Below are 24,982 nucleotides of genomic sequence, written 5' to 3'. Positions count from 1 at the left end.
AAATTTTTATCAACTTTTATGTGAGAAAATATTGATTTTCTCCCTTAAAAGTTGGTTGCAAGTTAAATCATATGAAAGAAAGGAGAAAAAAGTTACTAAATAATCCTTCGTTGAGTTTTATGAATATAAATTAATGTATAAATATCTTTTACGGAAAAGAGTCTATAACATTTTATAAAACATGTAATGAGCTGCATCTAACTCCCAAATAAAGAAGAAAAAAAAAGAATTCGAAAGTATTGCGCCATTTTGTCTTTGTCAAACGGTTTTGTTGGCAAATTTCTCATCTTAACATTTCTGAAAATTCTTCTGGGAAATGCACAGACTAGCCAATTCCGAGTTAGTTGGCATCCTTCCAACTCTGGATCAATCGAATTTTTCTTCCGTAAGAATACAAGCAATTCTGGATATCCTACTGAGTTGCTGCTTACAATTTTCATCGTTTTTTGGCGATAAATTATTATTTTTTAAATTAAAAATTTAGCTTTAATTTCCTCCATTGTTTCACTAACGTATGCCCCATTAGTATTAAAGTATTCTAGTAGTAATGTATTCCCAATCCAAACAGCAAAGGAAAGATTTAAGAAGATTCGAAGCTTTAGTTCGAAACATTATAGATAATGCTTTATGTCTGATATTATTATGTATGTTATATTTTTACAATTTATTCTTAGTTATTTGGCAATAAGCACAAAATATATATTCCCTGTCGTTTTCAGTTGCTTAAGCAATGAATTTTTTTAAAATTTATTAACATTAACAAAAAAAAATGTAAAACTAAAATAATTGGAGAATTTATTTTCGGAATTTAAAAGTAGTTTAAAAGCATTTTTATGCAATAGTACACTATGAAATTATTAAAGAAAAAATACCAATAAAATATTTATTAATTTGAAACTAAAAACCAAATTGATATTTTGAAAAACCCGTTCTTTTCACCTATTAATTACCCAAGAAACAATTATTACTAAATTTGATAGCTGTAAGTTCAGTGATCTATTTTGGAAAACGAATGTTTTCATCATCAATGTTGCATTATCGTCGCAACTTAAGACTGCCTGCCATCTTATAAACGTTATAAACTAGATCATTATCTTTTCTCTTTTCTCTTTTCTTTTTCTTAACTTTTATGTAATCTTTTACAGACTAAAGACCGTGAAAGAGTTACAGAAAACTGAGAAACAATTTGAGTAATATAGATATAAATGTTTTAGTGAGTATAAGAGGGCACTTTTATTTTTAAATCATGATATCAGTAGATGAATAGATGAATCCTTGAGTAAAATTAAGGTAAAATTTAAGCAAGCATAAGGAAGAGTTTTTTCCTTTCTTGTTAAATCATGATATAATTGCACGGATTTCTTATAAAGTTTGAAGTTGATTTATAAATGTGATATCAAATTAATACACAGAAATTTGGCTAATTATCTGTTTAAGCAATACCGTGCACAGATATATTGACACAATACCAAAATTGAATTTTTCAAGCTCAGAAGGTGATATAGAGGAAATTTAAAACGAGGATATTCATCAATATATCGAACTTTTAAGTTTACGAAGATTTTTTTTCTCTTTGTAAATTTAGAAATATTTATGGAAAAATAAAAATAGTATAACTTGCAAAATAATTTTGGCAAATAAAAGAAGATTCCCTTTTTATTAACTTATGAGCTAAAAGCATGTTATTTATTATATATTTTTTAGAGTTAAAGTATTCTACTTAAGGAATCTGCAAGCCCCTAAAAGTTAAATCCCATCTAGATGTAGCTACAGGATAACGGTACAAAAGTGAACGTCAAGCGGTCATATCAATAAAATGGAATTTTGTTCTAATGACCGATATTGTATATTACACAGAATCTATCCCATTATCAATGTAACCATATTATGCTTGAAAAATAAATCAATCAATCTTTTTATCAATTAATGAATTATCAATCCCATTATCAATGTAACCATGTTATGCTTGAAAAATAAATCAATCAATCTTTTTATCAATTAGTGAATTATCAATCCCATTATCAATGTAACCATATTATGCTTGAAAAATAAATAAATCAATCTTTTTATCAATTAATGAATTATCAATCTCATTATCAATTAATGAAGGTGTAATAGAAAGAGATTGCACTAAGTGCTGTACTCGTTATTTCTTACAATTAAACGAGGAATTGGCAACCATTTGTATTCTCTAGAATTTTTAAAATTTAAATTCAATCTTGCCAACGCAGAATTATTTTGAAGGAAAAAATTATTGTTATGTTCATAGAAGATTTAACTGTTAAACAAGAAGGTTAGAATGGCAAAAATTTTTGTTACTATTTCTTTATATAATAACACTTAGTATTTCGGCTGATTGCCTCTAAAAAATTTTTGTCATATTATAATAAAAGTTAGTAAGAAACGGAATCATCAGATATAATATACAGCACCGATTTATAAAAATTATATTTATACAGAGAGTTTCTTTATCATGTCGTTTATTATGTTATAATTTTATCACCTTACTGATTTCAGTATCTCATGCTTTTATAGTTTTTGTTTGTTATTACAAAATATTATTTTAATTTTTTTTTTAAGAATTAATAACTACTTTCAAGATTCATTAGTATAACTTTTATAGAATCTTAAAATTGAACTTTTATAAAATCTTAAAAACTTAAAATTGAATCTATAACTTGTAGAAAATCTTTTAAATTTTCCAATAGATATAGAATCAAAATTTAATTTATCATGTAACTGATAATTAACTTTTGAAAATAATACATTGCACCAGGGACACACAATTTTACAAAATTTCAAAATTCTAGCCAGCAAAAAAAAAAAAAAAAAAAAAAAAAAGGAAAAAATTAGTTATTAAATTTTACCTCTACAAACATGATAAAAATTTGAGTTAAATAAAAGCAATTGAGAACGGCAGTGAAAAAATAATTTTCGTAAAATATCATTTTCAATGCCTTTAATAATGTTTATAGATGTCATTTGAGAGCGTAGGTTGTAAAACAAGTAAGCTGAATGACTTTTAATGATTTGAATTGCTTGTTATATGTGTTATATATCCTTATGTGGGAGTATAGAAAGTATTAATAGAAGAACATCCTTGATTTCCCCCCTTTATGATGAGCATTGCACTCCATTATTATATGACCTTGTTTAATCACTTACTGTGATATACTTGGATCTCTAATTGGGTCATTAGAGCTTTAGGTGTTGTCTGTACTGAGCCATCACCATGGCAACCAATTCAAACAGGTATATAGCTTTTTTGATTTTGGAACAAATATGCGGACAAATGTAATGTAATATAACAGTTTTTGGACACTCTTTTAGGAAATTCTCCAACTTGGAATAAGAAAATCTTAAATAATTGATAGACTAAAGTTAAGCCTATGAAGCCTGTTCAGTGTCTTTCAAGACAAGACATGAATGTAAGCGGACTGTAAAAAAAGAAGGAAAAATGAAGAAATCCTTAAAATTAATGCTCTCTTTTTACAATAGACTTTAATTGTTTTTATAAGTTTTGTTATTTGAGATAAATCTTTTCCCCAATGATTATTTAAAGTTTTCTCAAATATCAATCATTTTAATCTTACAGATTCGCAGTGGTTCAATATTTAATGCAATTTATTGATTTTAATGTCCTAGGCAACCGTATGGAAAATTCAAAATTATCTCATTTTTACTTATGTAACGCATTTAACTTATGTAAATTATGTAGGACAATTGATAATTTAGGATAACAGTAATAACTAATTTGTTCTGAATTTCATCGCTTTTTAAGAACTTACAGCTGATATTTCAGTTATAAAGTGCCCCATAAAATATAATTATTAAGCATTCTTATTTAACTTGACTTCTTTCATGTTCGTTAAAATAAATTCAATGAAAAATTCTCTTCTTACTTCCAGATATGCTAGAGTTTTGAAAATTTTTGTGTACTTATGTATTCTCAATGACAATACACTAGTTTAGTGTTTTTAGAACTTAATTTATAACTGATTGATTAATATAATTAAATTTTTATCATGATATTTTCAAATGAATTACATAACTTTCAAAATAATGCTTTTGGACTTAAGGAACTCTAAAAGATGAAGATTCATCAAAACCCCGCGGAAAATTTTGGTGGTTACAATGCTTTCCCTTCTTTTCTTTGCATATGAGAAAAGTAAGGTTACAGTTTTATGAACATATATGGCTTAAGAATTTTACATAAAAAAGACTCAATAATGCGATAAAATCCAATACTTGTAATAATTGAAACTTTCTTTGTCAAAGAATATCAATTACGTACAAAAACTTGCTTGAAAAAAACTGCAGGCATCATGCTGTGATTAATGGAAAAAAATTCAACATTTAAGGTGTTAGTGGTTTTTGAATTCATAAATATCTCTAAGATGCAATTCTTAAATCTTTTCACAACGTTTTTGTTTAAATGGGTTCCTAAAGTTGTTACTTTTTTCAAAGCGTTAATGGAAGATAAACTTCACAATTAGGGACGAGTGTCATCTTGCAAGAAACAATCTGTCATTCTTTATTCTTTTTTTGAGTGCTATTTTCAGACATCCTCCTGCGTACAAACGAGGAAAAGGTTTATTTTCTGATTTGAAAATATAGTTTCCATTAATGTCCAATAACATTTTAAATTCTAGTATTAGCAGCTTTTCAGCTTGCTGCATATTATGTTTAATGCTGTAACGGGCGAGAATCATATAATAAAGAACTATCTGTAATATTAATCTATTCCTTGAATACTATTTTCAGCTTTTCACCTAAGAACAAACTATGTTTCCTTTTTAAATTCTAAGAATAACAGCTCGATAATATCTAACATGTTATGTTTTTTATATTTCTGACTTGTTCTCGATGCTCAGTATTAAAACAATACATATCTTTTATATACACGGAGAGATTAATATATGCAGGGAGATATAGAAAGATTTAGGATATAACGTGTCCCGTTGTAGTGAACATTTTAAAATTTTAAATATTTACAATATGTTTGGTGCAGCATGACCCCATTTGGCTTTTATGCCATTAAAATCTAACTCATAATTTTTATTTGATGTTTCATGTTGGAACATCAATATTTCATAACTTAAATATGTTTATACGTATTCAATGGCAGCTCTACTTATTTCAATTTTTCCAAATATTACAATGGGAAGATAAAATAAATTTTTCGCAATCAATAATGAATATTTCTAATTTTTTAACACAGCTGATTTGAACATAAGATGGCATGCTTAAGCCTAATAGAACAAAAAGGAGAAAAAAAGCAATATTTGTTATTTGTTGAAAACAATTAAAAAACAATTAAAATTTTCTTTTATTTTTTCATTTTGAAAATTCAGATAAGCTGTGCGTCATTTTGGCTAGACTAATCATCAAAGCATTATTACTGCAGGTCTGCAGGCGCATTTTCGCCGAAATGCGCCAACCCTTTGGCGCCATCATAATGAAAAATAATTTGAATACAGGTATATAGGATAATCCCACATTACCCATCAATCTTATCTTGTAGTGAATGACCTGCATGGGCTTTTTAACTAAATATTCTCTCATTGTTGCTTTGACTCTCTACAATTTGCTGTACCTCTAAAACTTTGAAAGCAAAAATATGGATAGAACCACATCAAAGATACTATTCTGCAATTGTAAATGGACCGAAACTTCTTTTTTGCTTGATTTTATTACTGTAAGGGCATACCGATGAATTTATTCTATGCCTTCGTCTGAAAAAAGGGTATAACATACATTGTTGCTACACATCCCAAACTCTTACTTTTAAAGTCAAGTGCCTATTCCTAATGTAACTAGGATATACTACTATACGTTGATATACAGCTAAAAGTAACCAAGTCAGAAAAAGAAGGAAGATGAGTTAACATTTTCAGATTGTCGGAAAATTTTATCTTTGTAATTTGTGAATCATGTATATTCGTGTATCACACTATATGAAACATATATTTTTGATATGCGTCCAGATACAATGCGCATATATAATATAAGTCGTCAGTATACAACTCATAGTATGCATCAGCATACAATCCGTATGTACAAAGTCTTTTCAGCACACTATAAAAACATTGTGTCTCTCAGACGTCCCCCCCCCCGAAAAAAAGTTGCATGGTTTAAGATCCGGCGAGTAAGGTGGCCACTCTATACCATTGCCTGTTCTCACAACGGAATCCAACCCGAACAGTCTATCGTGAAAATGTTATGCTAAGAGATCAAAGTTTCGCTGAGAGCGGTAAGGTCTAGCACCATCTTACATAAGCCAATAATCGCTTATCTTGTTTATGCCATGCAATAATGGGATGACCCCGTCATTCAATACGTCAAAATTCGATTAAAAAAATCTGGCCTAATGACGTCTTTATAAGATAACGCATATCAAACTGTGAGCCTAGGTGGATGCAATGGCTGAACTATTGCATGAGATTTTTTGTGGCCCAGAACCTCCAGATCTGTTTGTTAACATATTCTTAGAGGTGGAAATGCTCCTCATCACTGAACCATATCCGATTAAAATCAATTTCACCACATTAAACCTTATTAATCATCGTGCCTGCAAAATCAAACCTCATTAAACCATCCAAATCGGTCAATGGTGATTGATTTGAATTTTGTAAGGGAACAGAGCCACATAAGAATTTGCATATTCACTTACAGAAGCGCTTTTCCTATCATTGGTTGCCACAAATTACAATAGTCACCTAGGAAGCTTCCATGTTGTGCAATAGTCTTATGCATCGTAATTTGGAATACAAACTATTGGATTCATAACTAACGTTCTTCGTTTAATTTGACTATGATGCTTTATTTGGTGATTTCAAAAGTCCCTTTTACAAAAGAATATGGAATATCAAACATAAAAAGAGATTACTAGAGAGGATAGTAGATCAATGAATTATTTGATTTAGATATTTGTTTGAGAACGAATGAGTGCCATTGTCAATGCCCCTTTCCACAGCATTAACGTTAAAAATGACCCTTCTGAAAACTTGAGGAATTCAGTTAATTAGTATTTTAAGTTCAATTGCAAGAATCTCATGGAATTTAAATTACAAATGAGTTGTAAAAGGTTCGATTAAATTCGGGGTTGTTGTAAAAGACCTCACTTGTTTGAATTTATCGATTCAGAGATAAGATATTCTTGTTTCGAATTATGATAGTTTGAAGGAGAAGTGATCTTATTGCAATCGCAAATACAAGGGGTGTTCAGATGAAAAGGTACGAAACGACACTGTGGGAATAAATGAGGATTTATTCAAAGTATACACCATAGGCCTGAGCACAAAGATCCCATTGATTAAGAGCCGAAGGATTCCTTGTTCCCAGAATTCCTGTGGTCTTGACGAAACCCAGTCCTTCACAGCGTCCTTGAGTTCGCCGTCCAAGCCGAAGCGCTTCCCTTTCAGATGTTTTTTCAGGGGACCAAGCACATGAAAATCGCAGGGAAGCATGTCCAGGCTGTAGGGCGGATGGTCGAGCTGGTCTCACTTGAACTTGGCCAGTTTCATGTGTGTGACCCTGGAGACGTGTGAACGCGCTTTATCATGGAGCAGAACCACATCCTCTGTGAGGAGCCCCGATCTTTAGTTCTTGATGGACTTGCGTAGTCTTCGGAATGTCTCACAGTACACATAGGAGTAAAGTAGTAACAAATAAGTGCTTGCCTAGCGTAATTATCCATCAAACCGATTGATTTCACTAGAAGTAAATAAGGATTCAAGCCGGTTACTCTAGGATTAAGTTGCATTATGCTCACTAGAACAACAGAGCTGGAATCATGGCTAAAGATAATAACAAACAGATATTTTCCTAAATATCCACCATATTTATAATTGCGGTAAAAGCAATTACATGTTCAACTTAGGTTGTCCGACAGTCAAATTTTTTGAGGGTCATATGAACAACATAACAGAAATAATGACTTAGTCTTGAAGCCGGGAATATACCACAATGTAACCAAGGCTTTACGAAAACTCATGTAGTCCTGCTGCTTGGATTTTAATGTTGAATTAAGTGTTCGGCAAGGCGCAACAGAATTGGAGACGATAGCAACTCATGAACTGTGAATCGTCACTGCTCCTGACAATCACGCATGAATGAACAAAATATATCAAGGGGAACTTACCACATTGAGATTAAATTATAAATGGGTTGTGTTTTTCTTTTTTGGTCACATTTGCACGCTTTTAGCTGATCAGTGTCAAAATCAAAACCATGAAGTTTCTGTTGGTCGCTCGAGTTGATGTATAAGATTTGGAGTACATTTAGATATTAGATAGAGACTTTAAAATTGTAGATTTTACTATCAATATCAAGTAATCATAAAAAATATTTTTATTACAATTTTATCAACTTCATATTCTCGTTTACTTCAATTGTATATTAATTTTATATACATTTTGCGATTTATTGCATTTTTGTCATAGGGCATTATAACCGCATTTTCAATAACGCATCGATTAAAATAGATAAAATTCCTATTAATAATAAAAGCATAAGTGAGAGTTGAACACACGTGTCTATAGTAAAGGAAAATTAATCTGAAGTTATCAAATATGGCATAGATATATTTTGGAAGACGAAAATGTATGACTCGCAGTTTTTAAAATTTTTTTACCAAAATTCGAAATAATTTAAAATTTTGTGATACTTTTATGCTTTTCTATGATAACTCCGAAAAATAGTATTTCAAAAAACTGATATTTATATCATTTTAAAATTAAAAAAAAAATGTTTTTTTAATTACATAAATATTGTTATCATGTAAATATTTGATTGATTTTGACAGATTAGGTTAGGTTTTTAGATTTTAAAAAATATGTCTTGGTATAATATCCAAGGATAATTTGCATTGTTACGATGAAATTAAAATAATTTTATTTATTTCTCCAATATTTAATCGCATAATTTCCGTTCATTTCTGTGTGAGAAGAATGAGAAAGTGAAACAAGAGCATTGCGAAAGACAGCGTTAGTTTGTTTAAAGAATGTTCAACCATTCGACAATACTATGACGTCATGGAACTCGACTCCATTAGGACGGTTTAAGCACACAAGATGTGAGCTGGGAGATTGCACATTTATTACAGAGTCTGCAAGAAGGTTTCTGGGAGACCATTTTCGTTGGTTTCATTTATTATGATCACTATAATGATTTTACGTATTTACAATTCAAATTTTTAACTCGTTTGTATAATCAGAAGGGCAGAAATTCTGTAGAAAATAATCAGTGGAAGCATTTTCCTCTCCGCTGTAGGATGATAGTATTTTTAAAAAGGCAAAGTAGTTAATTGCCTATGGGACTCCGAAATTTTGATATATTTCTTTAAAATATTTTTTGATTACATTAATTTTACAAAGGTCGTGCACTGGAACTTACTGAAATTCAAATCAAATATCGATAAAAGGCTAAAACACTGTTCTAATATTCTTAATTGATTATATTTTATTAGTTTTACATCGCATTATTATGCTGATTAAAATCGTCGAAAAAATTTATTGCTTTATACATTTAAAAATTCCCAATTCCCTAATTAAGTAATATTACGCATGTTCAAATGCTTATTTTTTTGCTTTTTACTACTTTGTTTTGATTTTTAAAAATTTTGAATCTTGAATTTTTTATATAAAAATATATGAGAATAAATAAGTTTTCGATGAAAACACCCGCAATTAAATGTTGTGTCCGATTATCAGAATTTGTAGCAAAAATTGCTTACATGAATAATTAAAAGCAATAAAAATATCTGATGTAGGCTGTTTGAGATTAGAAAAGTGGTCCCCTGAGACTAACATTACTTTAAGACTCATAGAAGGCTTAATTTGACCCTCGACTAAGCATAGATAGTGCAGCATCTTTTCTTCGATTCATATGAAAGCCTGTATTCCTTGATCGTATCGCTGGGGGGGGGGGCGAGGGAAAAGACGGTAAATTCTCAAAGGTCACGGAAGACTTTAAATGGGCGTGTCCCACTCCCATCGACTTCCGCGTGTATTGATTCGGTATTCAGTGTTTTATGCTCTTTAGTTTAAAGAAGGGAAACAAATCAAAATTTTGGTTGCCTTACTTTTTTTTTTCAATTGAATTCAGGTTTCGACACAGATTTGTTACATGGTCGCAGGATTACATACAAAATTTCATTTATTTCCATTGCTATATTTTTGAATCATAGCGTTCATATGCGCCCGGTTGTACTGACCAATAGGTAGTCATTAGTTTTTCGATTTTGTCCGAAATTGAATGTACATCTGCATTTATGATGATAAAATTATGCATTAAATTTAATGTTAACCTTTAATTAACCATGTTTATATACACATGGTCAGCCAGACTGATAGACAAAAACTCTTATAGAAATTTCCTCCAAAATTTGATATGTCTACAGATTTATATCAGGTTCATATACTAAATTTCATTCGCCTAGCATATTGTACTATGATATCATGGAATTAAGAAGGTTCTTATACACAAAGTGTAGGGAGATGTAGAGAATAACACCTATTAAAGAGTATGTTTAAGAGTATTTTTAAAGAGTATGAGATAACGTTTTAGAGAACCCACGCCCTTTGATCTTAATTATTATGATCACTATAATGCATTTATAATTCTCTATGCCGGTTCCCCGGCACAGGGGTAGCGCGTCTTCCCAGTGATCTGGGCTTCCCGGATTCGAGTCCCGTTTCGGGCATGGTTGTTCTTCTTCTGTGCTCAATGTGTGAATGTGCCCCCATTATAAAAAGGGGTTGTGCAGGCGAATGTGATGCATGAAGTAGCAGAGGCCCTAGTTGAAGCTACTGAAAAAACAAGAGACGCTCACTCGGCTTAAATCTCAGACAGATGACTGTCAGCGGGTTTGTAAAGTACCTTAAGTCACAACAACAACATAATTTTCAGTAATCAACTCGTTCATATAAAAATGAAATGAAACAAAAAGCTATTTAACGCCTTCTTTAGGTAAAGAAACATAAAATTGTTATTTGACACTTAAAATTATTGGAAGTTAATGTAACATCAATATGAATGTACTTTTCAGACATCTGTATGATCTTTCCTTTGTTTTATAATATATTGTAAGTCAAAATTAAAAGTGTAGAATTCAAATTTTTATGGAGTGTTGTTCATAGAAAGCGTGTGACTGTCATTAGTATCAAAGTATAATCCAAAAAGATGTACATGGCCACAGCGGAAATTTTATTTTTCATATATTTTAAATTTAAAATTTCTTTCTTTAATTTATTTATTTGCTGTTTGAGGTTAGATTGATTCACACCCTAAATGCTAGATGACAAGGAATATATTTGAGGTGACTCCTCCCACCCCCAAAATGACCATATGAATGTAAAGACATTTGATCATTTCACAGATTTCGCTTGCACTAGAATCATATGTCAAAATGACGTTTTGTTGAATTGAGTCCAATCAGTGGCAATCCGGTTCTGATGCTGATATTCTGGTTGAATCATTTTATTTATACGAGAGAAAATGACTAGCCAGATGAAAAAACAATATTATTGCAGTGACCAATCAACTAATGGTGTCCATGTTGAAGCATAGAGTGAAGTTTTCCGGTTGAAAACCATGACTTGAAGAATATTCAACTTAGTAAAAAGAGAGAGGGAATAAATAGCTTCTACTGTATGAGCAACAATAAAAATATTAGTTACCATGAGTACGAGGATGAGAAGTATCTGATAAATAAGATAATTCTCAGTTGTCATTGTTGACAAAGAATATGGTGTGGTATTCTTTTATGGTAGGGCCTCACACGTATAATAGACGGGTGGGTATTTGCTTGAAGTGAGCCGCAATGTTATTATATATTATGACCACTGCTTTCCTTTTGTGTATATGTGTGAGAATGCGTCACGGTTTTTTCATTTTTTATTTATTTTCTTAGGAAATGTTAACTGATAATGTAAAGTAATTATATTTAAAGGTGAATTGTCTCCTCATACATGGAAAATCTTATGCAGACTTTATTTTATTGTTAACATTTTGATTGTCATACTGTTAAAAAATGGTGATATCCTGTGCACTTTCTATTTTGCTATAATTTGTTCAATGTAGTAGTTGATTAGTGTATAATATATGATTATTAGAACATAATCAAATATTATATATTTTTTTTATTCATTTAATGAAGTAACTTTGAAAAAAGCGAATCACGAGTGTTTCGAGGGATCTCAACCGATTTTCTTTACTAAGAGCGGTGTTCACGTGAATTGTGCTGATAAATTTCGACAGATTTAAGCTTGAAAATTTATTACCCGTTTGCAAACAGTTACAAGCATTCGTTGATTTCTCTAGAGGAGTAAATCGCTGGGACAGATAAGGCTAATACCAATAATAATGGAAGATATTTGTTCCAGGAATAGAAAAGAATGCATATTTTGCTACAAAATGTTATCAGAAGGACATAGTATAAAATATGTTATATCTAAGGCATACCAAAGCGGTTAAAAATGCATTCAAAGGAAAAAATTTCACTGTGTTAGATGCTTTGCGATTGTGGATGAATATATTTTGTGATTTATTGATAATTTCTGTTTTTTTTTATATCTATTTGCTATTTTTTTTAATTCTTAAGAATACAGAATTCTGATTTGACTTAATTGAAATTACATATATTAATGGAAGATTTGATCTTCTGGTATGATAATTTTTTAGATTTAATTAGTTTGATTAAAAGAAAGTCATAGATTTAAATAAAAATAGACATCTTTATTTAATTTTAAATATTTACTTTTAGTTCTTTAAGTTACGACAAAAACAAAAATGTGCCCTACAGATCAGTGTTGAAAAAAACCTAACAGCTCAGTAAAGGATGACGACATTTTATTCTGCATAAAAATACAAAATCCAGGTAATAAACAAAGACGCAGTGTACACAAAACAACTTTTGGAAACTGTTATTAAAAATCGATTTTGTAAATTGTTATTAAATACCAAGACAAATTGAATATAACGAGAATCGTTATTCTTAGTTAATATAAGCCGTGTAAAGAATTGTATATCCATGACGTATAGTTTTTAAGAAGAAAACTATGCTTCATAGATGTGTTGTTTTTTGTATATAAAGAAATTTTTTGTATACACAGTCTCTTAGAAACTTTTTCGCATACTCTTTAATAAAAATGTTATTCGCCCTGCCCCCGCAAAAAATTTTGACCTTTGTCAAGGGAATGAACATCACAAATACGCAAATTTTTACATTCAGAATCCTGTAAATCTTGGACTTCTTAGTATAGTAAAGAAAACAAAATATGCAACTTGGTATTTGTTTCAACCCACTGAAATCAAAATTTGATATTTAATTATAATCGCGATCAAAAAATCACTTGCCAAATTTCATTTGGCCAGGTTGTAACATTTTTAAGCTATAGAGTTTACATGCATGTAAAAGTAACTATCAAACGATAGTTAACCTTTGGATGGTTTTTATTTAAAATTTGATAAAAAAAAAGCATTTCAAATGTAAAAGCTGTATACTAAATTTAATTTTATTTGGAATAATTGAGTTTACATGCATATGTTTGATAGTTTTTGTTTCAAAGCTTGATATAAATATTCTTAGCTTAAGCTATGCACTAAATTCTATCCATCTAACTTTTTTTTGTTTCGTAGTTCTCCTGTACAGCCATAGAAACCTACTGCCTCTGAATGGATTTCGTCCAGCATTTGACAGAAATCTATAAATTTGGAGAAATGCTCACATGCTAAATTTTGTCGATCTAATTCAAAGAATATTTGAACTTGCGAACTTAAAGACAGACAAAATGAAAGACAGACATAATTCCAAATATGTGAATTATGATCTGATTTTTTTTTTTTACTATTGCAATATTTTCTCTTTGTATACTATGCATATGAGAAAGTAAAAATATGGCGTCCGATATAGTGAAAGAAAAATAAACTGCCTATATAAATAAGAACATTGGGACTTGCATTTCGAAGCAACATATGTAAGCCATGAAATGATTAAATGTAGACAATACGATCCAAACTCGTATTGTCTACAAAAGCGAAGACAGTATGCAGACGAGAAACTAAAGCATTTTGTGAAAGAACTGGAATTTATGTATCAACTCTTTCAGGTGTTCCCAAAGGAAAGTAATCGAAAGGAGACATTTGATGATTTTGATAATCACACAGTTAGGCCCTCATATTCAACTAGCGACCGATTATTCTATAATTTTAAATTGAGCCGAATTATGGTTGTCATTTTGCATAAGTTTATTGTTGATTTAAAAAAAAACCTCCCTATCGGAAGTTTATGAGGATACAATTTTTATTTCTTTTTAAATCTTTTTTTTTCCATCCATTTTGTAATTTCGTCAGGTTTTAATAAAGCTTAGTTTCTCTCTCAGAGGTATGATTATTTAAACAATTTTTATATATTCAGAATAGCAGCTCTTATTCTACAAAATTGTGCTCGAACACTGTGTACATTAAAAGAACTAACGGAAGTATTTTTTCTTCATTTCACATATATTTTTGTAATGTAAGTGATTGCTATTACAACAAAATAGCATTGTGTCAAATTTGCCAAAACGTTTTATTGACGCAATACTTTGGTATAGTTTAGCAACGACCTCTCTTAAATCATTGCATTTGAAGAGGTGTCAAAATGCAAATCTTGCTGAGTTTATCTGGAAGAACGTCAAAGATTGATTCAACAGACAGTCTTCAAGTAATTGCGCATTGATTCTTTGAAGTTCGGATTTCTAATGTCGTAGTGGCCTTGTAAACAGGTTGCCAGATGTTGGTGTCGATGTGAGAGAGAAAGTCAATAGTTGGTCATCTTGTAGCTGGAGATCAACCACCATAAACAAGAAAACAGCAAAACAGATCGTGAGGACGATGGGCTCGAAGCATTTCTTCCTGTTACTAGAATCGAGTTTAGTTTAATTTAGTTATATTTACTCCCCGTTTTAAGGCAACACTAGGGCTATTTTAGGCTCGTAATTTTGAACCGTTGTTAGATGACGAGGACAACATCTGAGCTGGCAAGCCCCTGTTCAAACTTCTGCACCACACCAGCGGGAAGACATTTGTTCCCGAGGGATTTAACGTGCACCAGACCCTCGAACTCGAAACTCCCCAGTTCCGAATGCGATGGCTTACCACCATGCCACTGGGCCCGTCCGTAGAAACGAGGAAGGGTTCCAGCTTTTTCCAAAAAGACTACTGAACCTGAAGAACGATTCATTCCAAAATGTTGAACACGTTTAATACCAAAACATTTTCAGCTAGTTGGAAGAAATTATGCATGTGATTTTCATAGCAAACTTGTAGATTTCTGTCAAATTCTGGGCAATATCCATTCAGAGGAAATCTATCTATCCGGTTGTCCGATGACAAGGGAATACTATGACAGGCAAGTGTAAAGAGCTGGATAGATAAAATTTTAGTATAACAGGTTTAGTATTTAAATTATTGATCCATATAAAATTTGAAACCAAATTCGTCAAAGGGTTGGCCATCTGTTGGTCTATAGTCTCGCGTGCATTACATTCGGTAACTCCAAAATGCAATAACTTAGGTAAATAAAATTTAGTGCACCGTTTCGGCATCTAACGAGTCATTTTAAGGATATCCCTTAAAAAGATTTCGGTCTATGCACATTCGGTTCATATGCACATAAACCGATAGCTTAAAAAAGCAATGATTTAACCAGATTACATTTGGTATGGGATTTTGTGATTACAATTGTTTTTCTATGTCAAATTCTAGCTTTAATATTTTTTTTTTAAATGTCCAAAATCGCATATTTGATTTTCCTTTCTGCTCGGTAGAAGAACACAAATAATTCTAGAAATAAAAATCCGAGCACTCTTGACTTTCACTGCCATACACGAGGTTTATAATTTTATGCTGGGAGGGGCGCGGTGAGAGTGGTAACACCCTTATTAGGAAGAACACGAGAAAGTATCGAGTGACCACTTCTGTTGATTTTATTATTATTATTATTCGTTTTCTTTGTTTATTGGAGACTTTCAATGCGAAGAAATAAGAATAGAATAGAAATAGAAATGCAAATTTTTAAAATAATGAATTGGTTACCATTTTCTGAAATGCTCGTAAATAAAAGTTTAATGAATTTTCAGATTTGCGTGGTCAAGTCTGGCCCTTGTGCCTTTAACATTGATATAATTACCTACCTTTCTCCCTCATACTTCTCTCTGTTACTGTCGTCATGTGGGCCATTAAGCATGCTTATATTAACATGACATCAAAATTGGTAGACCTTTCTCCCTCATACTTCTCTCTGTTACTGTCATCATGTGGGCCATTAAGCATGCTTATATTAACATGACATCAAAATTGGTAGAGTGAGTTTCCAATTTAGATATTGTCTTTCTTACTTAATCTCGATTTGATATTCAAAGATTGTTTGTATCGAAATAATTATCGTGCTATTTTAGAATATTGTTTTTAAAAAAAAAGAATCAAAATAATATATTTATCTCCCCTTCCACCAATTTTTTTTTCAAAATATTTATTAATAAATCCTACTTTCTGTTCAAATTCTTACTTCGATAATAATTAATATTTTTTTCTAATTGCCAATGGCTGTTTATTTATTTACTAGTTGTCTTTGGCGACCAGTTGGTTTGCCGAAGGAATTGAATTGAATTTTCTACTGAGTTTGAGTTTACATTCAATAAATCTCTCACTCATGGCTTTATAATCATGATTATCTCAAGCAAATATTTTTAAACATCAAGTTGTAACAAAAAGCAAAGCTGTATTAGCTTATTAGACTAATATTTGTTCCCCTCCTTGTGTATATGGACCCTTCTAATAGAGTCAAGCTTCATGAAGTCTTAGCGTTTAAAAATGTAATTGTCTCGTTCATTTTTCTTGATTCACGGTACAGTAGCTTCACTTTCTCACTGGTACAAACTGGTATTAAACAGAACTCTTCTTCTTTTCTTTCAACATTCAACGGAAGATAACACTATAGAATATTTGATGAAACAATGTAAATAGTTTGAATTTCAATACATTAATGAAATCTATTTTTTTTAAAAATAAGATAAAAATATTTTTAAAATTGCCAAAAATAAAAAAAAAATGTACACAAAAATTTAATTAATATTAAAAAATTTTTAAATGATTTAAAAATCAATTTTTTTGAAATAATATTTTTGGGAGTTATCACATGAAAACGCGAAAAATTAGCTTCATTTTTTAATTGTAATTAAAAATTTAAAAAAAATCGCTAAAAATAATGAAAACGCATATTCTCACCTTCCAAAGTATATCTTGGCAAATTTGGTTTTATGACTATTGGTATGTGCTGTAGAGCTCCTATACCTACTCCTACACACTCCTCAATAATTTATATTTGATAATAAATGTCAGGAAATAACTGTAAATATTTTTTCCAGAATGAATTAATATTTTTAAAAATATATAATTTATAACGTTTTTAAATATCTTTTGCTACATGCTTACTTTTAAGTTATAATTTTCTAAAGAAAAAATTATTGTTTTGGATACAAGCCAGACTACAGAGAACAATTAAGCTTTCAAATCTTAGCTTGAAACTAGTTGTCTCATATAAATACGATTACATGTTGCAGGGCAGTAAATAATTCCGTTTGACAGCACGACAAACGCGATTAAAGGCTCAAGAAGACTTACATTGTTTTTAAGGAGACAAGTGCAAACCTACACAGTTGTGAAATCTGATTAATAATTCATGAGAAAAAAGCCGAAGTCCTAAAAGTTCTTTGTAATTCGGCTCTCTTGACAGAAAATTGAAAGATGACAAGAATGAAATCATGTTCTCATCATTACTGACGGAAACAGGAGTTCAAACAGAAAGAATGTCACACCTCTACTTAGACTTAGTTTTGCAATTAACCGCCGATTCAGTCCAAAATTTCAGATTGAGATATGATTTTGGAGTGACATGACTTGCCAGTCATAGGATAGAATAAGGGAATAGAGTATGCATGTTGACTTTGACTCTTTCACTGATTCAGTTCGAACTTTCAGACTGAGCTATGATTTTGGAGCAACATTCACTCAAGGATCAGATTCCATCTCTCAAGCTCATTGTTTTTGAATTATTGCATTCTCATGCGCACAAATGGACAGATCGACAGAGAATTAACCTTTTGATATACGTAATCTAAAATCTGATAAAAGATTTTAATTTTAATGTAAAGGCAACCTATCAAATTTCAATCATTTAAACCGATGCATTTTTGAATTTTGACGGCCACAGATAACTAAAAATACAAGAATGAGTTTTATTGAATGTGCAAATTCAACAAAATTCCAGACATGTTTCTTTAAAAATTGAAATGTTTTTTCTCTGTATATTTGGTAACAGAAAAAGTAACCAACGGTGTGTTCTCCCATTATACATAAACAATATAGTATCTTTTCGCTGCGGTTTTTATGACGACAAATTTGTCACAAGCACCAGCCGCTTCATAATTTAAAGTAGGGACATTTAATTTGTAAGTTTAATAAAACATTAAAGCTATTTGATACAATTAAGACCAGCGTATAAAGCTCTAAATTCGAGTTTCACTGAAAATAATTAAAATTACTGTTAAATAAAATTAATTATGGGTGAAAAATTTATGTAATGAAATTTCGTTGATTTGTTAATTATAGGAATTGATTCTATTTATTTGTGATTATTTGGTAATATTTTTGAGAATTATCACCTTCATAATTATCTACAGCTTAAATAGAAAATAATTTTGATAAAATATTAATCCTTCTGATGGGCAAAAGTACAATTTTTTATCGGCATTTATAAGAGTTGAAAATTAATATATGCACTATATAGCGCAACTCTGGCAGAATCGTATTATGGTCATTATAGTAAATCGTTGGGAATTTAGGGTAATTTTTTGAGGAACCTTTCTGATGCCCATTTAATTAAGTCCGAAACAGATTTAATTTGAAGATCACAGGGCATGATTTCCGTCTTCACGTTCCAGGTAGCATACATCCTTTAAACCCCTTTTCGTTCTAAAGCGTGCATTCCTTGAATATATGGATGATTGGGGAGGGGGAAGTCAAGGAATTTCAAAGGTCACGGCAAACTCCAAATGGGCGTGTCCCTCTTCTATTGACTTCCGTGTTTAGTATCTCAATATAGAGCGTTTTAGGGATTATAGTATAAGGAAGAAAAATGAATATGAATTTTGGTCGCCTCATTTTCGTTCGATTAAATCCAAATTTCAATGCAGATCAACAATTCGGTCGCAAGGTTGCATGCAAAAATTCATTGTTCTCTGTTTCTGCATTTAAGAATCACACATCAATTCAAATTTACAGACATGAATATAAATAAATATACAGACCATCATATGGATATCCCATTGATGTTTTTTTTTAAAAAATTTAATATATTTTTACATAGCTGTTGAGCAAACTATACACAAAATCGGATAGTAGCAATGATTTTCAGTTTTAATTTTGTTACATACGATTCTTATAATTTGCTATGCATTTTGCTAACATTTGTATTCTTATAAAAAGCTAACCTTTATGTCTTAGAAAATACAAACACAGTTATATTTGAGATAATTTTAGTTTCAATAAAAAAAAAATCACCAGTTTACCCTTTCTAATACTGTCAGGTAAATTTATGTATTTGATTTCGGAATAAAATTTATATAGCAAATATTTAAAATTTTTGTTTAACAAACTGTGTCTAAACTGTAAAAAAAAAGATAATAGTAAGGTGTATTAAATTTAATTTATTGATTTATATATTAGAACATTTTAAAGAATGAATACATTTTTCCGCTTATATGTAAAATACAATATTAAAATATCTTAGTAATATTCTTTCCTTCTATCAGATATAGTCCTAGTGTTGTTTGAAAACGGGATGTTAATATAACTAAAATTAACTCTGTGTGTGCCAGTAGTATACACACACACACACACACACACGCACGCACACACACACACACACACACACACACACATACACACACACACACACACACACATATATATATATATATATAACTTAAATGAATAAAAAAATTTAACAAATTGGAAATCTGAGAAATCTATCTTATTTAAATGAAAAAAGAAATGCAAATGTTATATTAGAGTAAATATTTCAAATGTATATTTTTAATATTTAACTGTTACATAGTCTTGATATTTCTTCAACTAACTACAAAAGAATTAGTGCAAATAAAGTCGAAGCTGTTTTTCTCTTACATCCTTTTTCTTAAATCAGAAATACAAATATTCATATAAATTGAATCTACCGAAATAATAAATTGTTATTGTTGAAATTGAAACAGCAGATTTGACTTGCACTGTGTGAGTACAAATGGGTTCTTTTTCAGAATTTAGCTCTTTCTCTTGTCGAATCCAGTCGGAAAGACAAGTAAAATAATTATCCTTTGAAAACTACCTTTATTTCCAAAATATAAAAAATTCCTACAGTTTCACAGCATAACTTTTAAAAGTAATATCAGCACATTCCAATAATAAATTTATCGGGTCTCAAGAAGTTAATTCTATCTCTTTAGAAGTGATTTACTCGAATCCTCAGAGTGATTAAAGTGTTTATGATGAAATGTGCGCTTTAAAATAGGAAAGATAAGCGTCGTTTAGCTTATCTTTTATATAATCCTCTTGTGAAGTCTGTAACGCAAAATGGAGTTAAAAATATCCTCCCCTTTGATCTGCGTCATTATCAGATGCACAAATTCTTTTTTTTATTATCAAGAACTGGGACAGATTTTTTAAAATCATTAAATTCATTTGTCTTTTTGGGAATAAGCCTAACCAGAAATAAAAATTAGTAATCGGATCGTAAACTTCACACTTTATCTAATTTTTTATGTTGGATTATAGCAAAGGGTAATGGGCCGAGGTCTGTAATTTTTATTATTTTACATTTATGCTGTTTCATAATATTCAAACTTCAGTTGTAGGTTATTACTAATATTTGCTAATATTTTCTTCCAGCATTATCTATAATCTGAATTTAATATTAGATTTTTTTCTGTTAATGAATCATTATTTGTTTCAATCTGATTTTAGTGATTAGTTTTGATTTGAATATTCATTGACATTACGTATGGAGAATATTCCACTGTAAGAAAACTAAACTTTTAACGTTGCTATATATTTACATATAAAGCATACAACAAATAATAGTGATTCATTATGTATTTCTTAAGCACTATGATGATACATGGAATTTTCAAATACAACTTTCGTTTGTTAATCTGTGGGAATTAGATCTGAAATATTGTTAACAGGATAATAGTCTGTCTAGACTGCCACAATTTCTAGTAATATGATACTTCCATCCTTAGTCTTCATTAGTTGTACAATAAGGGTAAATGGCACGAAGTATAGGGTTCCATTTCTTTCGCCGCTTCATAATATTTAACTTTACAATGCGGCATAAAGCTAAAGTGTTTTTATCTCTATGCCACTTCTTTTACTTACTTTAAATGGATATATGCATCTTTCTTGTTCTTTTCGATCGGTCGCTATCCCACTGCATACGCATTAAATTTAATAAATTTTTGACATGAAACATTCACTTATGAATAATGCTTCGAATAACTATGGACTGCCATAGATTATTTTTACACGAAAGGGAAGATAGTAGAATTTAAGATCTTAAATTTCTTCCATTTACTATCAAGTACATATGTTACCATTAAAATCCGGAAATGTGTTAATGTTATTATCTAAGTAATTTACAAATTAACCAGGCTGATCCATTTAAATGCGGAAAATTGCTTCGTTTCGTAAATTATTTTGTTATTTGCATATTACCAAACAATCTGTATATTTAGCATTGTCAATATAATCTGCACAATAATTATTAATATTGATTACCAATATAATGTATAAAATTCAAATTTCTGCTTTCCTCATCTGTTATCTACTATAAATATTAACGCAAAAAGATAATATATAATAATATATAATATAAAGATGATATAATATAATATAATATAAAAATGTTCTAGATAATCGTCTTCTTACCTTAAATCAAATCTCTTAAAGTTTGCTAATTACTTATATAAACATTAATCCTTAATGTGTGGATTATCTCGATAATCTGCAAAAAGATATTAATTACTGATTACCCAGATAATGTGAAAAATAATTATCATTTCTAATTACCAATAACTCAAAACTCGAATATAAGATAATATAAAAATTTTCTAGATAACCATCTTCTTATCTTAAATCAAACCCCTTAAAGTTTTTTAATTATTTATATAAACATTAATCTTTGATGTGTAGATTATCTAGGTAATCTGCAAAAAGATATTAATTACTGATTTCCCAGATAATTTGAAAGATAATTATCATTTCTAATTACCAATAAAATTACCAATAATTTAAATTGTTATCTAGAATATATATTATTGTTTAAATGCGGATATTAGATAACACTTGTTAAATTATCTCAACTCTTTAAATACTATTATTTTTTAAACTATAGGTTTTGGCGTGACCTGGTAAAGCTCGAAAAATGTTTAATTTTCACATTTTCTCGTTAATTTGCAGGTTTTCTAGATAACCTATACATTACCTAATAGGCATACATTAACACGAAAATAAGATACTTTCTTGAACTGCAGTGATGTTTTATTGTTTAAATTAAAATTCATAGAAACTTTAGAAATAGTACTGCACATTATTTATTTAACAACTCTTAATAATTTCATTTCATAACCCTACAAAAAATATCATGATTATCAGCAGAGTATTAGTACAATATATTAAGAATTGAGGAAATATAAAGTTATTTGTTTATTTTTAACTATTTAAATTATTTATTTGATAGAATCAGTCACCAAATAGAATTTGATGATAAGATAGTTTAAACGTTTAGGGTAAAAAAAGAGAGACAAAACAGAAAAAGAAACTTTTGCTCTTTAATAATTCAGAATACTTTAATGCATATATATTACAAAAGTGAAGGGCAGAAGTATGTCTTTCCTTTTGGGGAAACACATAACAGTTTGTAGACTAAATATCTAAATAATATTACTAAAAGACTAATAATAATAAATTAACTGAATAATATCACTTTAAAGATTTCCGAATTTTATTGGTAATGTAAAGATATATTCAGACATTGGAGTGGATTATTATCTGGTTTTACTGTATCAGGTGCAGATTTATACTGATATTTGATTGTACCTGATACCTTTACTATGTACTTTTGTACCCACCGAAATGAGCCCGGGTAATTGGTGGGTATCAACTCTCGCATCTGCGCCGAGACTGATATGAATATAATTTCACATTGAGTTATTTCTTCTTCGGAAGAAGTATTAATGACAAAGTACAAGTGACCTTGGTTTTAAAAATGACTGACGAGTGGTATAAATATATATGTATATAACGACATTTCTTAATTTAATTTATAGCCTTTCTTAATTTTTATCTTAAATTAACCCATGTTACTTTGTTCTAAAATGTTCATTTATTTCCTGGTCCGAATCCTACTTCTTTTTTTCATTATTTCTAACACGCAAATGGCATTAATATTTTGTATCAGATTGATATAGTGCCATCCAACTGAAAGATTACCAATCGGCATCACTCGAGTCCTGAAGCTGGTATCAGGTACCTGATACTCTTAGTCTATATTTCTTATATTTTTGCATACCTGATTCAGGGAATCAATTTGATATACAGTGTCACCCAACTCTCTCATATATTTTAACATAAAAGTCTAGATTGATAAAGGTTTTGAAGATAAAATTTATCTAGTTCTAAGTACAATGAGTATTTTATATATGATTCTTTATTTATTATATGATATCTGGAATCTAATTGGTGTCTTGTACTTTACAGGAGCTGGTGAATCTGGAAAAAGTACCATTGTTAAACAAATGAAGTAAGTACTCTACTTTCTATTTTTTTACTCTTGCAGCATTAAACGAGATATGGGAATTGCAATTGCAAAATTTTGGTTGAAATTACCAAATAAGATGGCTTTACAGCAATATAAAGTAATTTCTATTACTTCAGGAAAAGGGGGGAAATGGTATCATTCTAAAGTTAATTGATTCATTCAGCATCTTACTCAAGACAACAATGGACTGAAAAAATATGAAGGGATACAAGATGATATAATAAAAAACACAGGAGGATATAAAATAACGTTGACAAAATGAAAAGTAAATAAGATATACTTCGAGAATCAAATGACTAATAGGACCAATGAAAGACCAATTAGGTATTAAACATATAAATGTTTAAGGTTACCGATGCTTTTTGAGTGCTCGAGGTATCCTAGATATTCTTGAAGACCATGAAGGATAAAAGAATGCCAATATAAAATTAAAGAACAAAGTTCTTTTTACCGAAACAAATTGCACTTTTAAAATGATGCTATAGGAAAATTGAAACATTTCGCCAGTAGCAATCGCGTTGTGTCGAATCTCTTTCTTCACATTCCCAGAAGCATATCAAATACGTTCAAATACATCATACTGTTGTTACCAATCTTCCTGTTTAGCCATAAGGAATCAAATTCACATTAACCATTATTAGAAACTTGAAACTCTACATGTTATTTGTGGAGAAACCATATTTTTATTTAAGAAGGTTTATCTATCTTCTGTTCTCTTCGTTTACTTTTCAACTTGCTGTTATAATGTGCTCTAGCAGTATTTTTTAATGGCATTCGTGACTTTAATTTTCTGTGCGATTTTTGTTTGGCTGCATTCACTTTATTTCTTTTTCATTTTGTTGACGATATTTTGAAACATCCTGTATATCCAAAGAATAAGAGTTAAATTTGGAAGATAGATAGAAGTCAGAATACTAAACTGCTAATTGCAGTTTAAAAAAAACTGCAATTAGTAATTTCCAGCAACCTGTGTGATACTGCTCTGCTTGAAGTACATTTATATTTTTTGGTTGAAAATAAGGGTGGAATATAATCAAAATTTATTCATTATTAGGGTGTTTTTTT

At 30.0% G+C, this 24,982-nt stretch overlaps 1 protein-coding gene across 1 annotated transcript in view; it reads left to right on the top strand.

The window, feature by feature from the left end:
• Positions 1-24,982, top strand: part of LOC129971502 (guanine nucleotide-binding protein G(o) subunit alpha) — a 141,721-nt gene that overhangs the window by 21,894 nt on the left and 94,845 nt on the right. The window contains exon 2 of the mRNA XM_056085330.1: positions 23,857-23,899. Coding sequence (XP_055941305.1) covers positions 23,857-23,899 — 43 coding nt within the window. The remainder of the gene's footprint in view (positions 1-23,856; positions 23,900-24,982) is intronic.

Source organism: Argiope bruennichi, chromosome 6, assembly GCF_947563725.1.
Source record: "Argiope bruennichi chromosome 6, qqArgBrue1.1, whole genome shotgun sequence".
Classification (NCBI taxonomy): Eukaryota; Metazoa; Arthropoda; class Arachnida; order Araneae; family Araneidae; genus Argiope; species Argiope bruennichi.
Note: the sequence above shows the minus strand (reverse complement) of the source record. Positions and strands in the feature narration are given on the sequence as shown.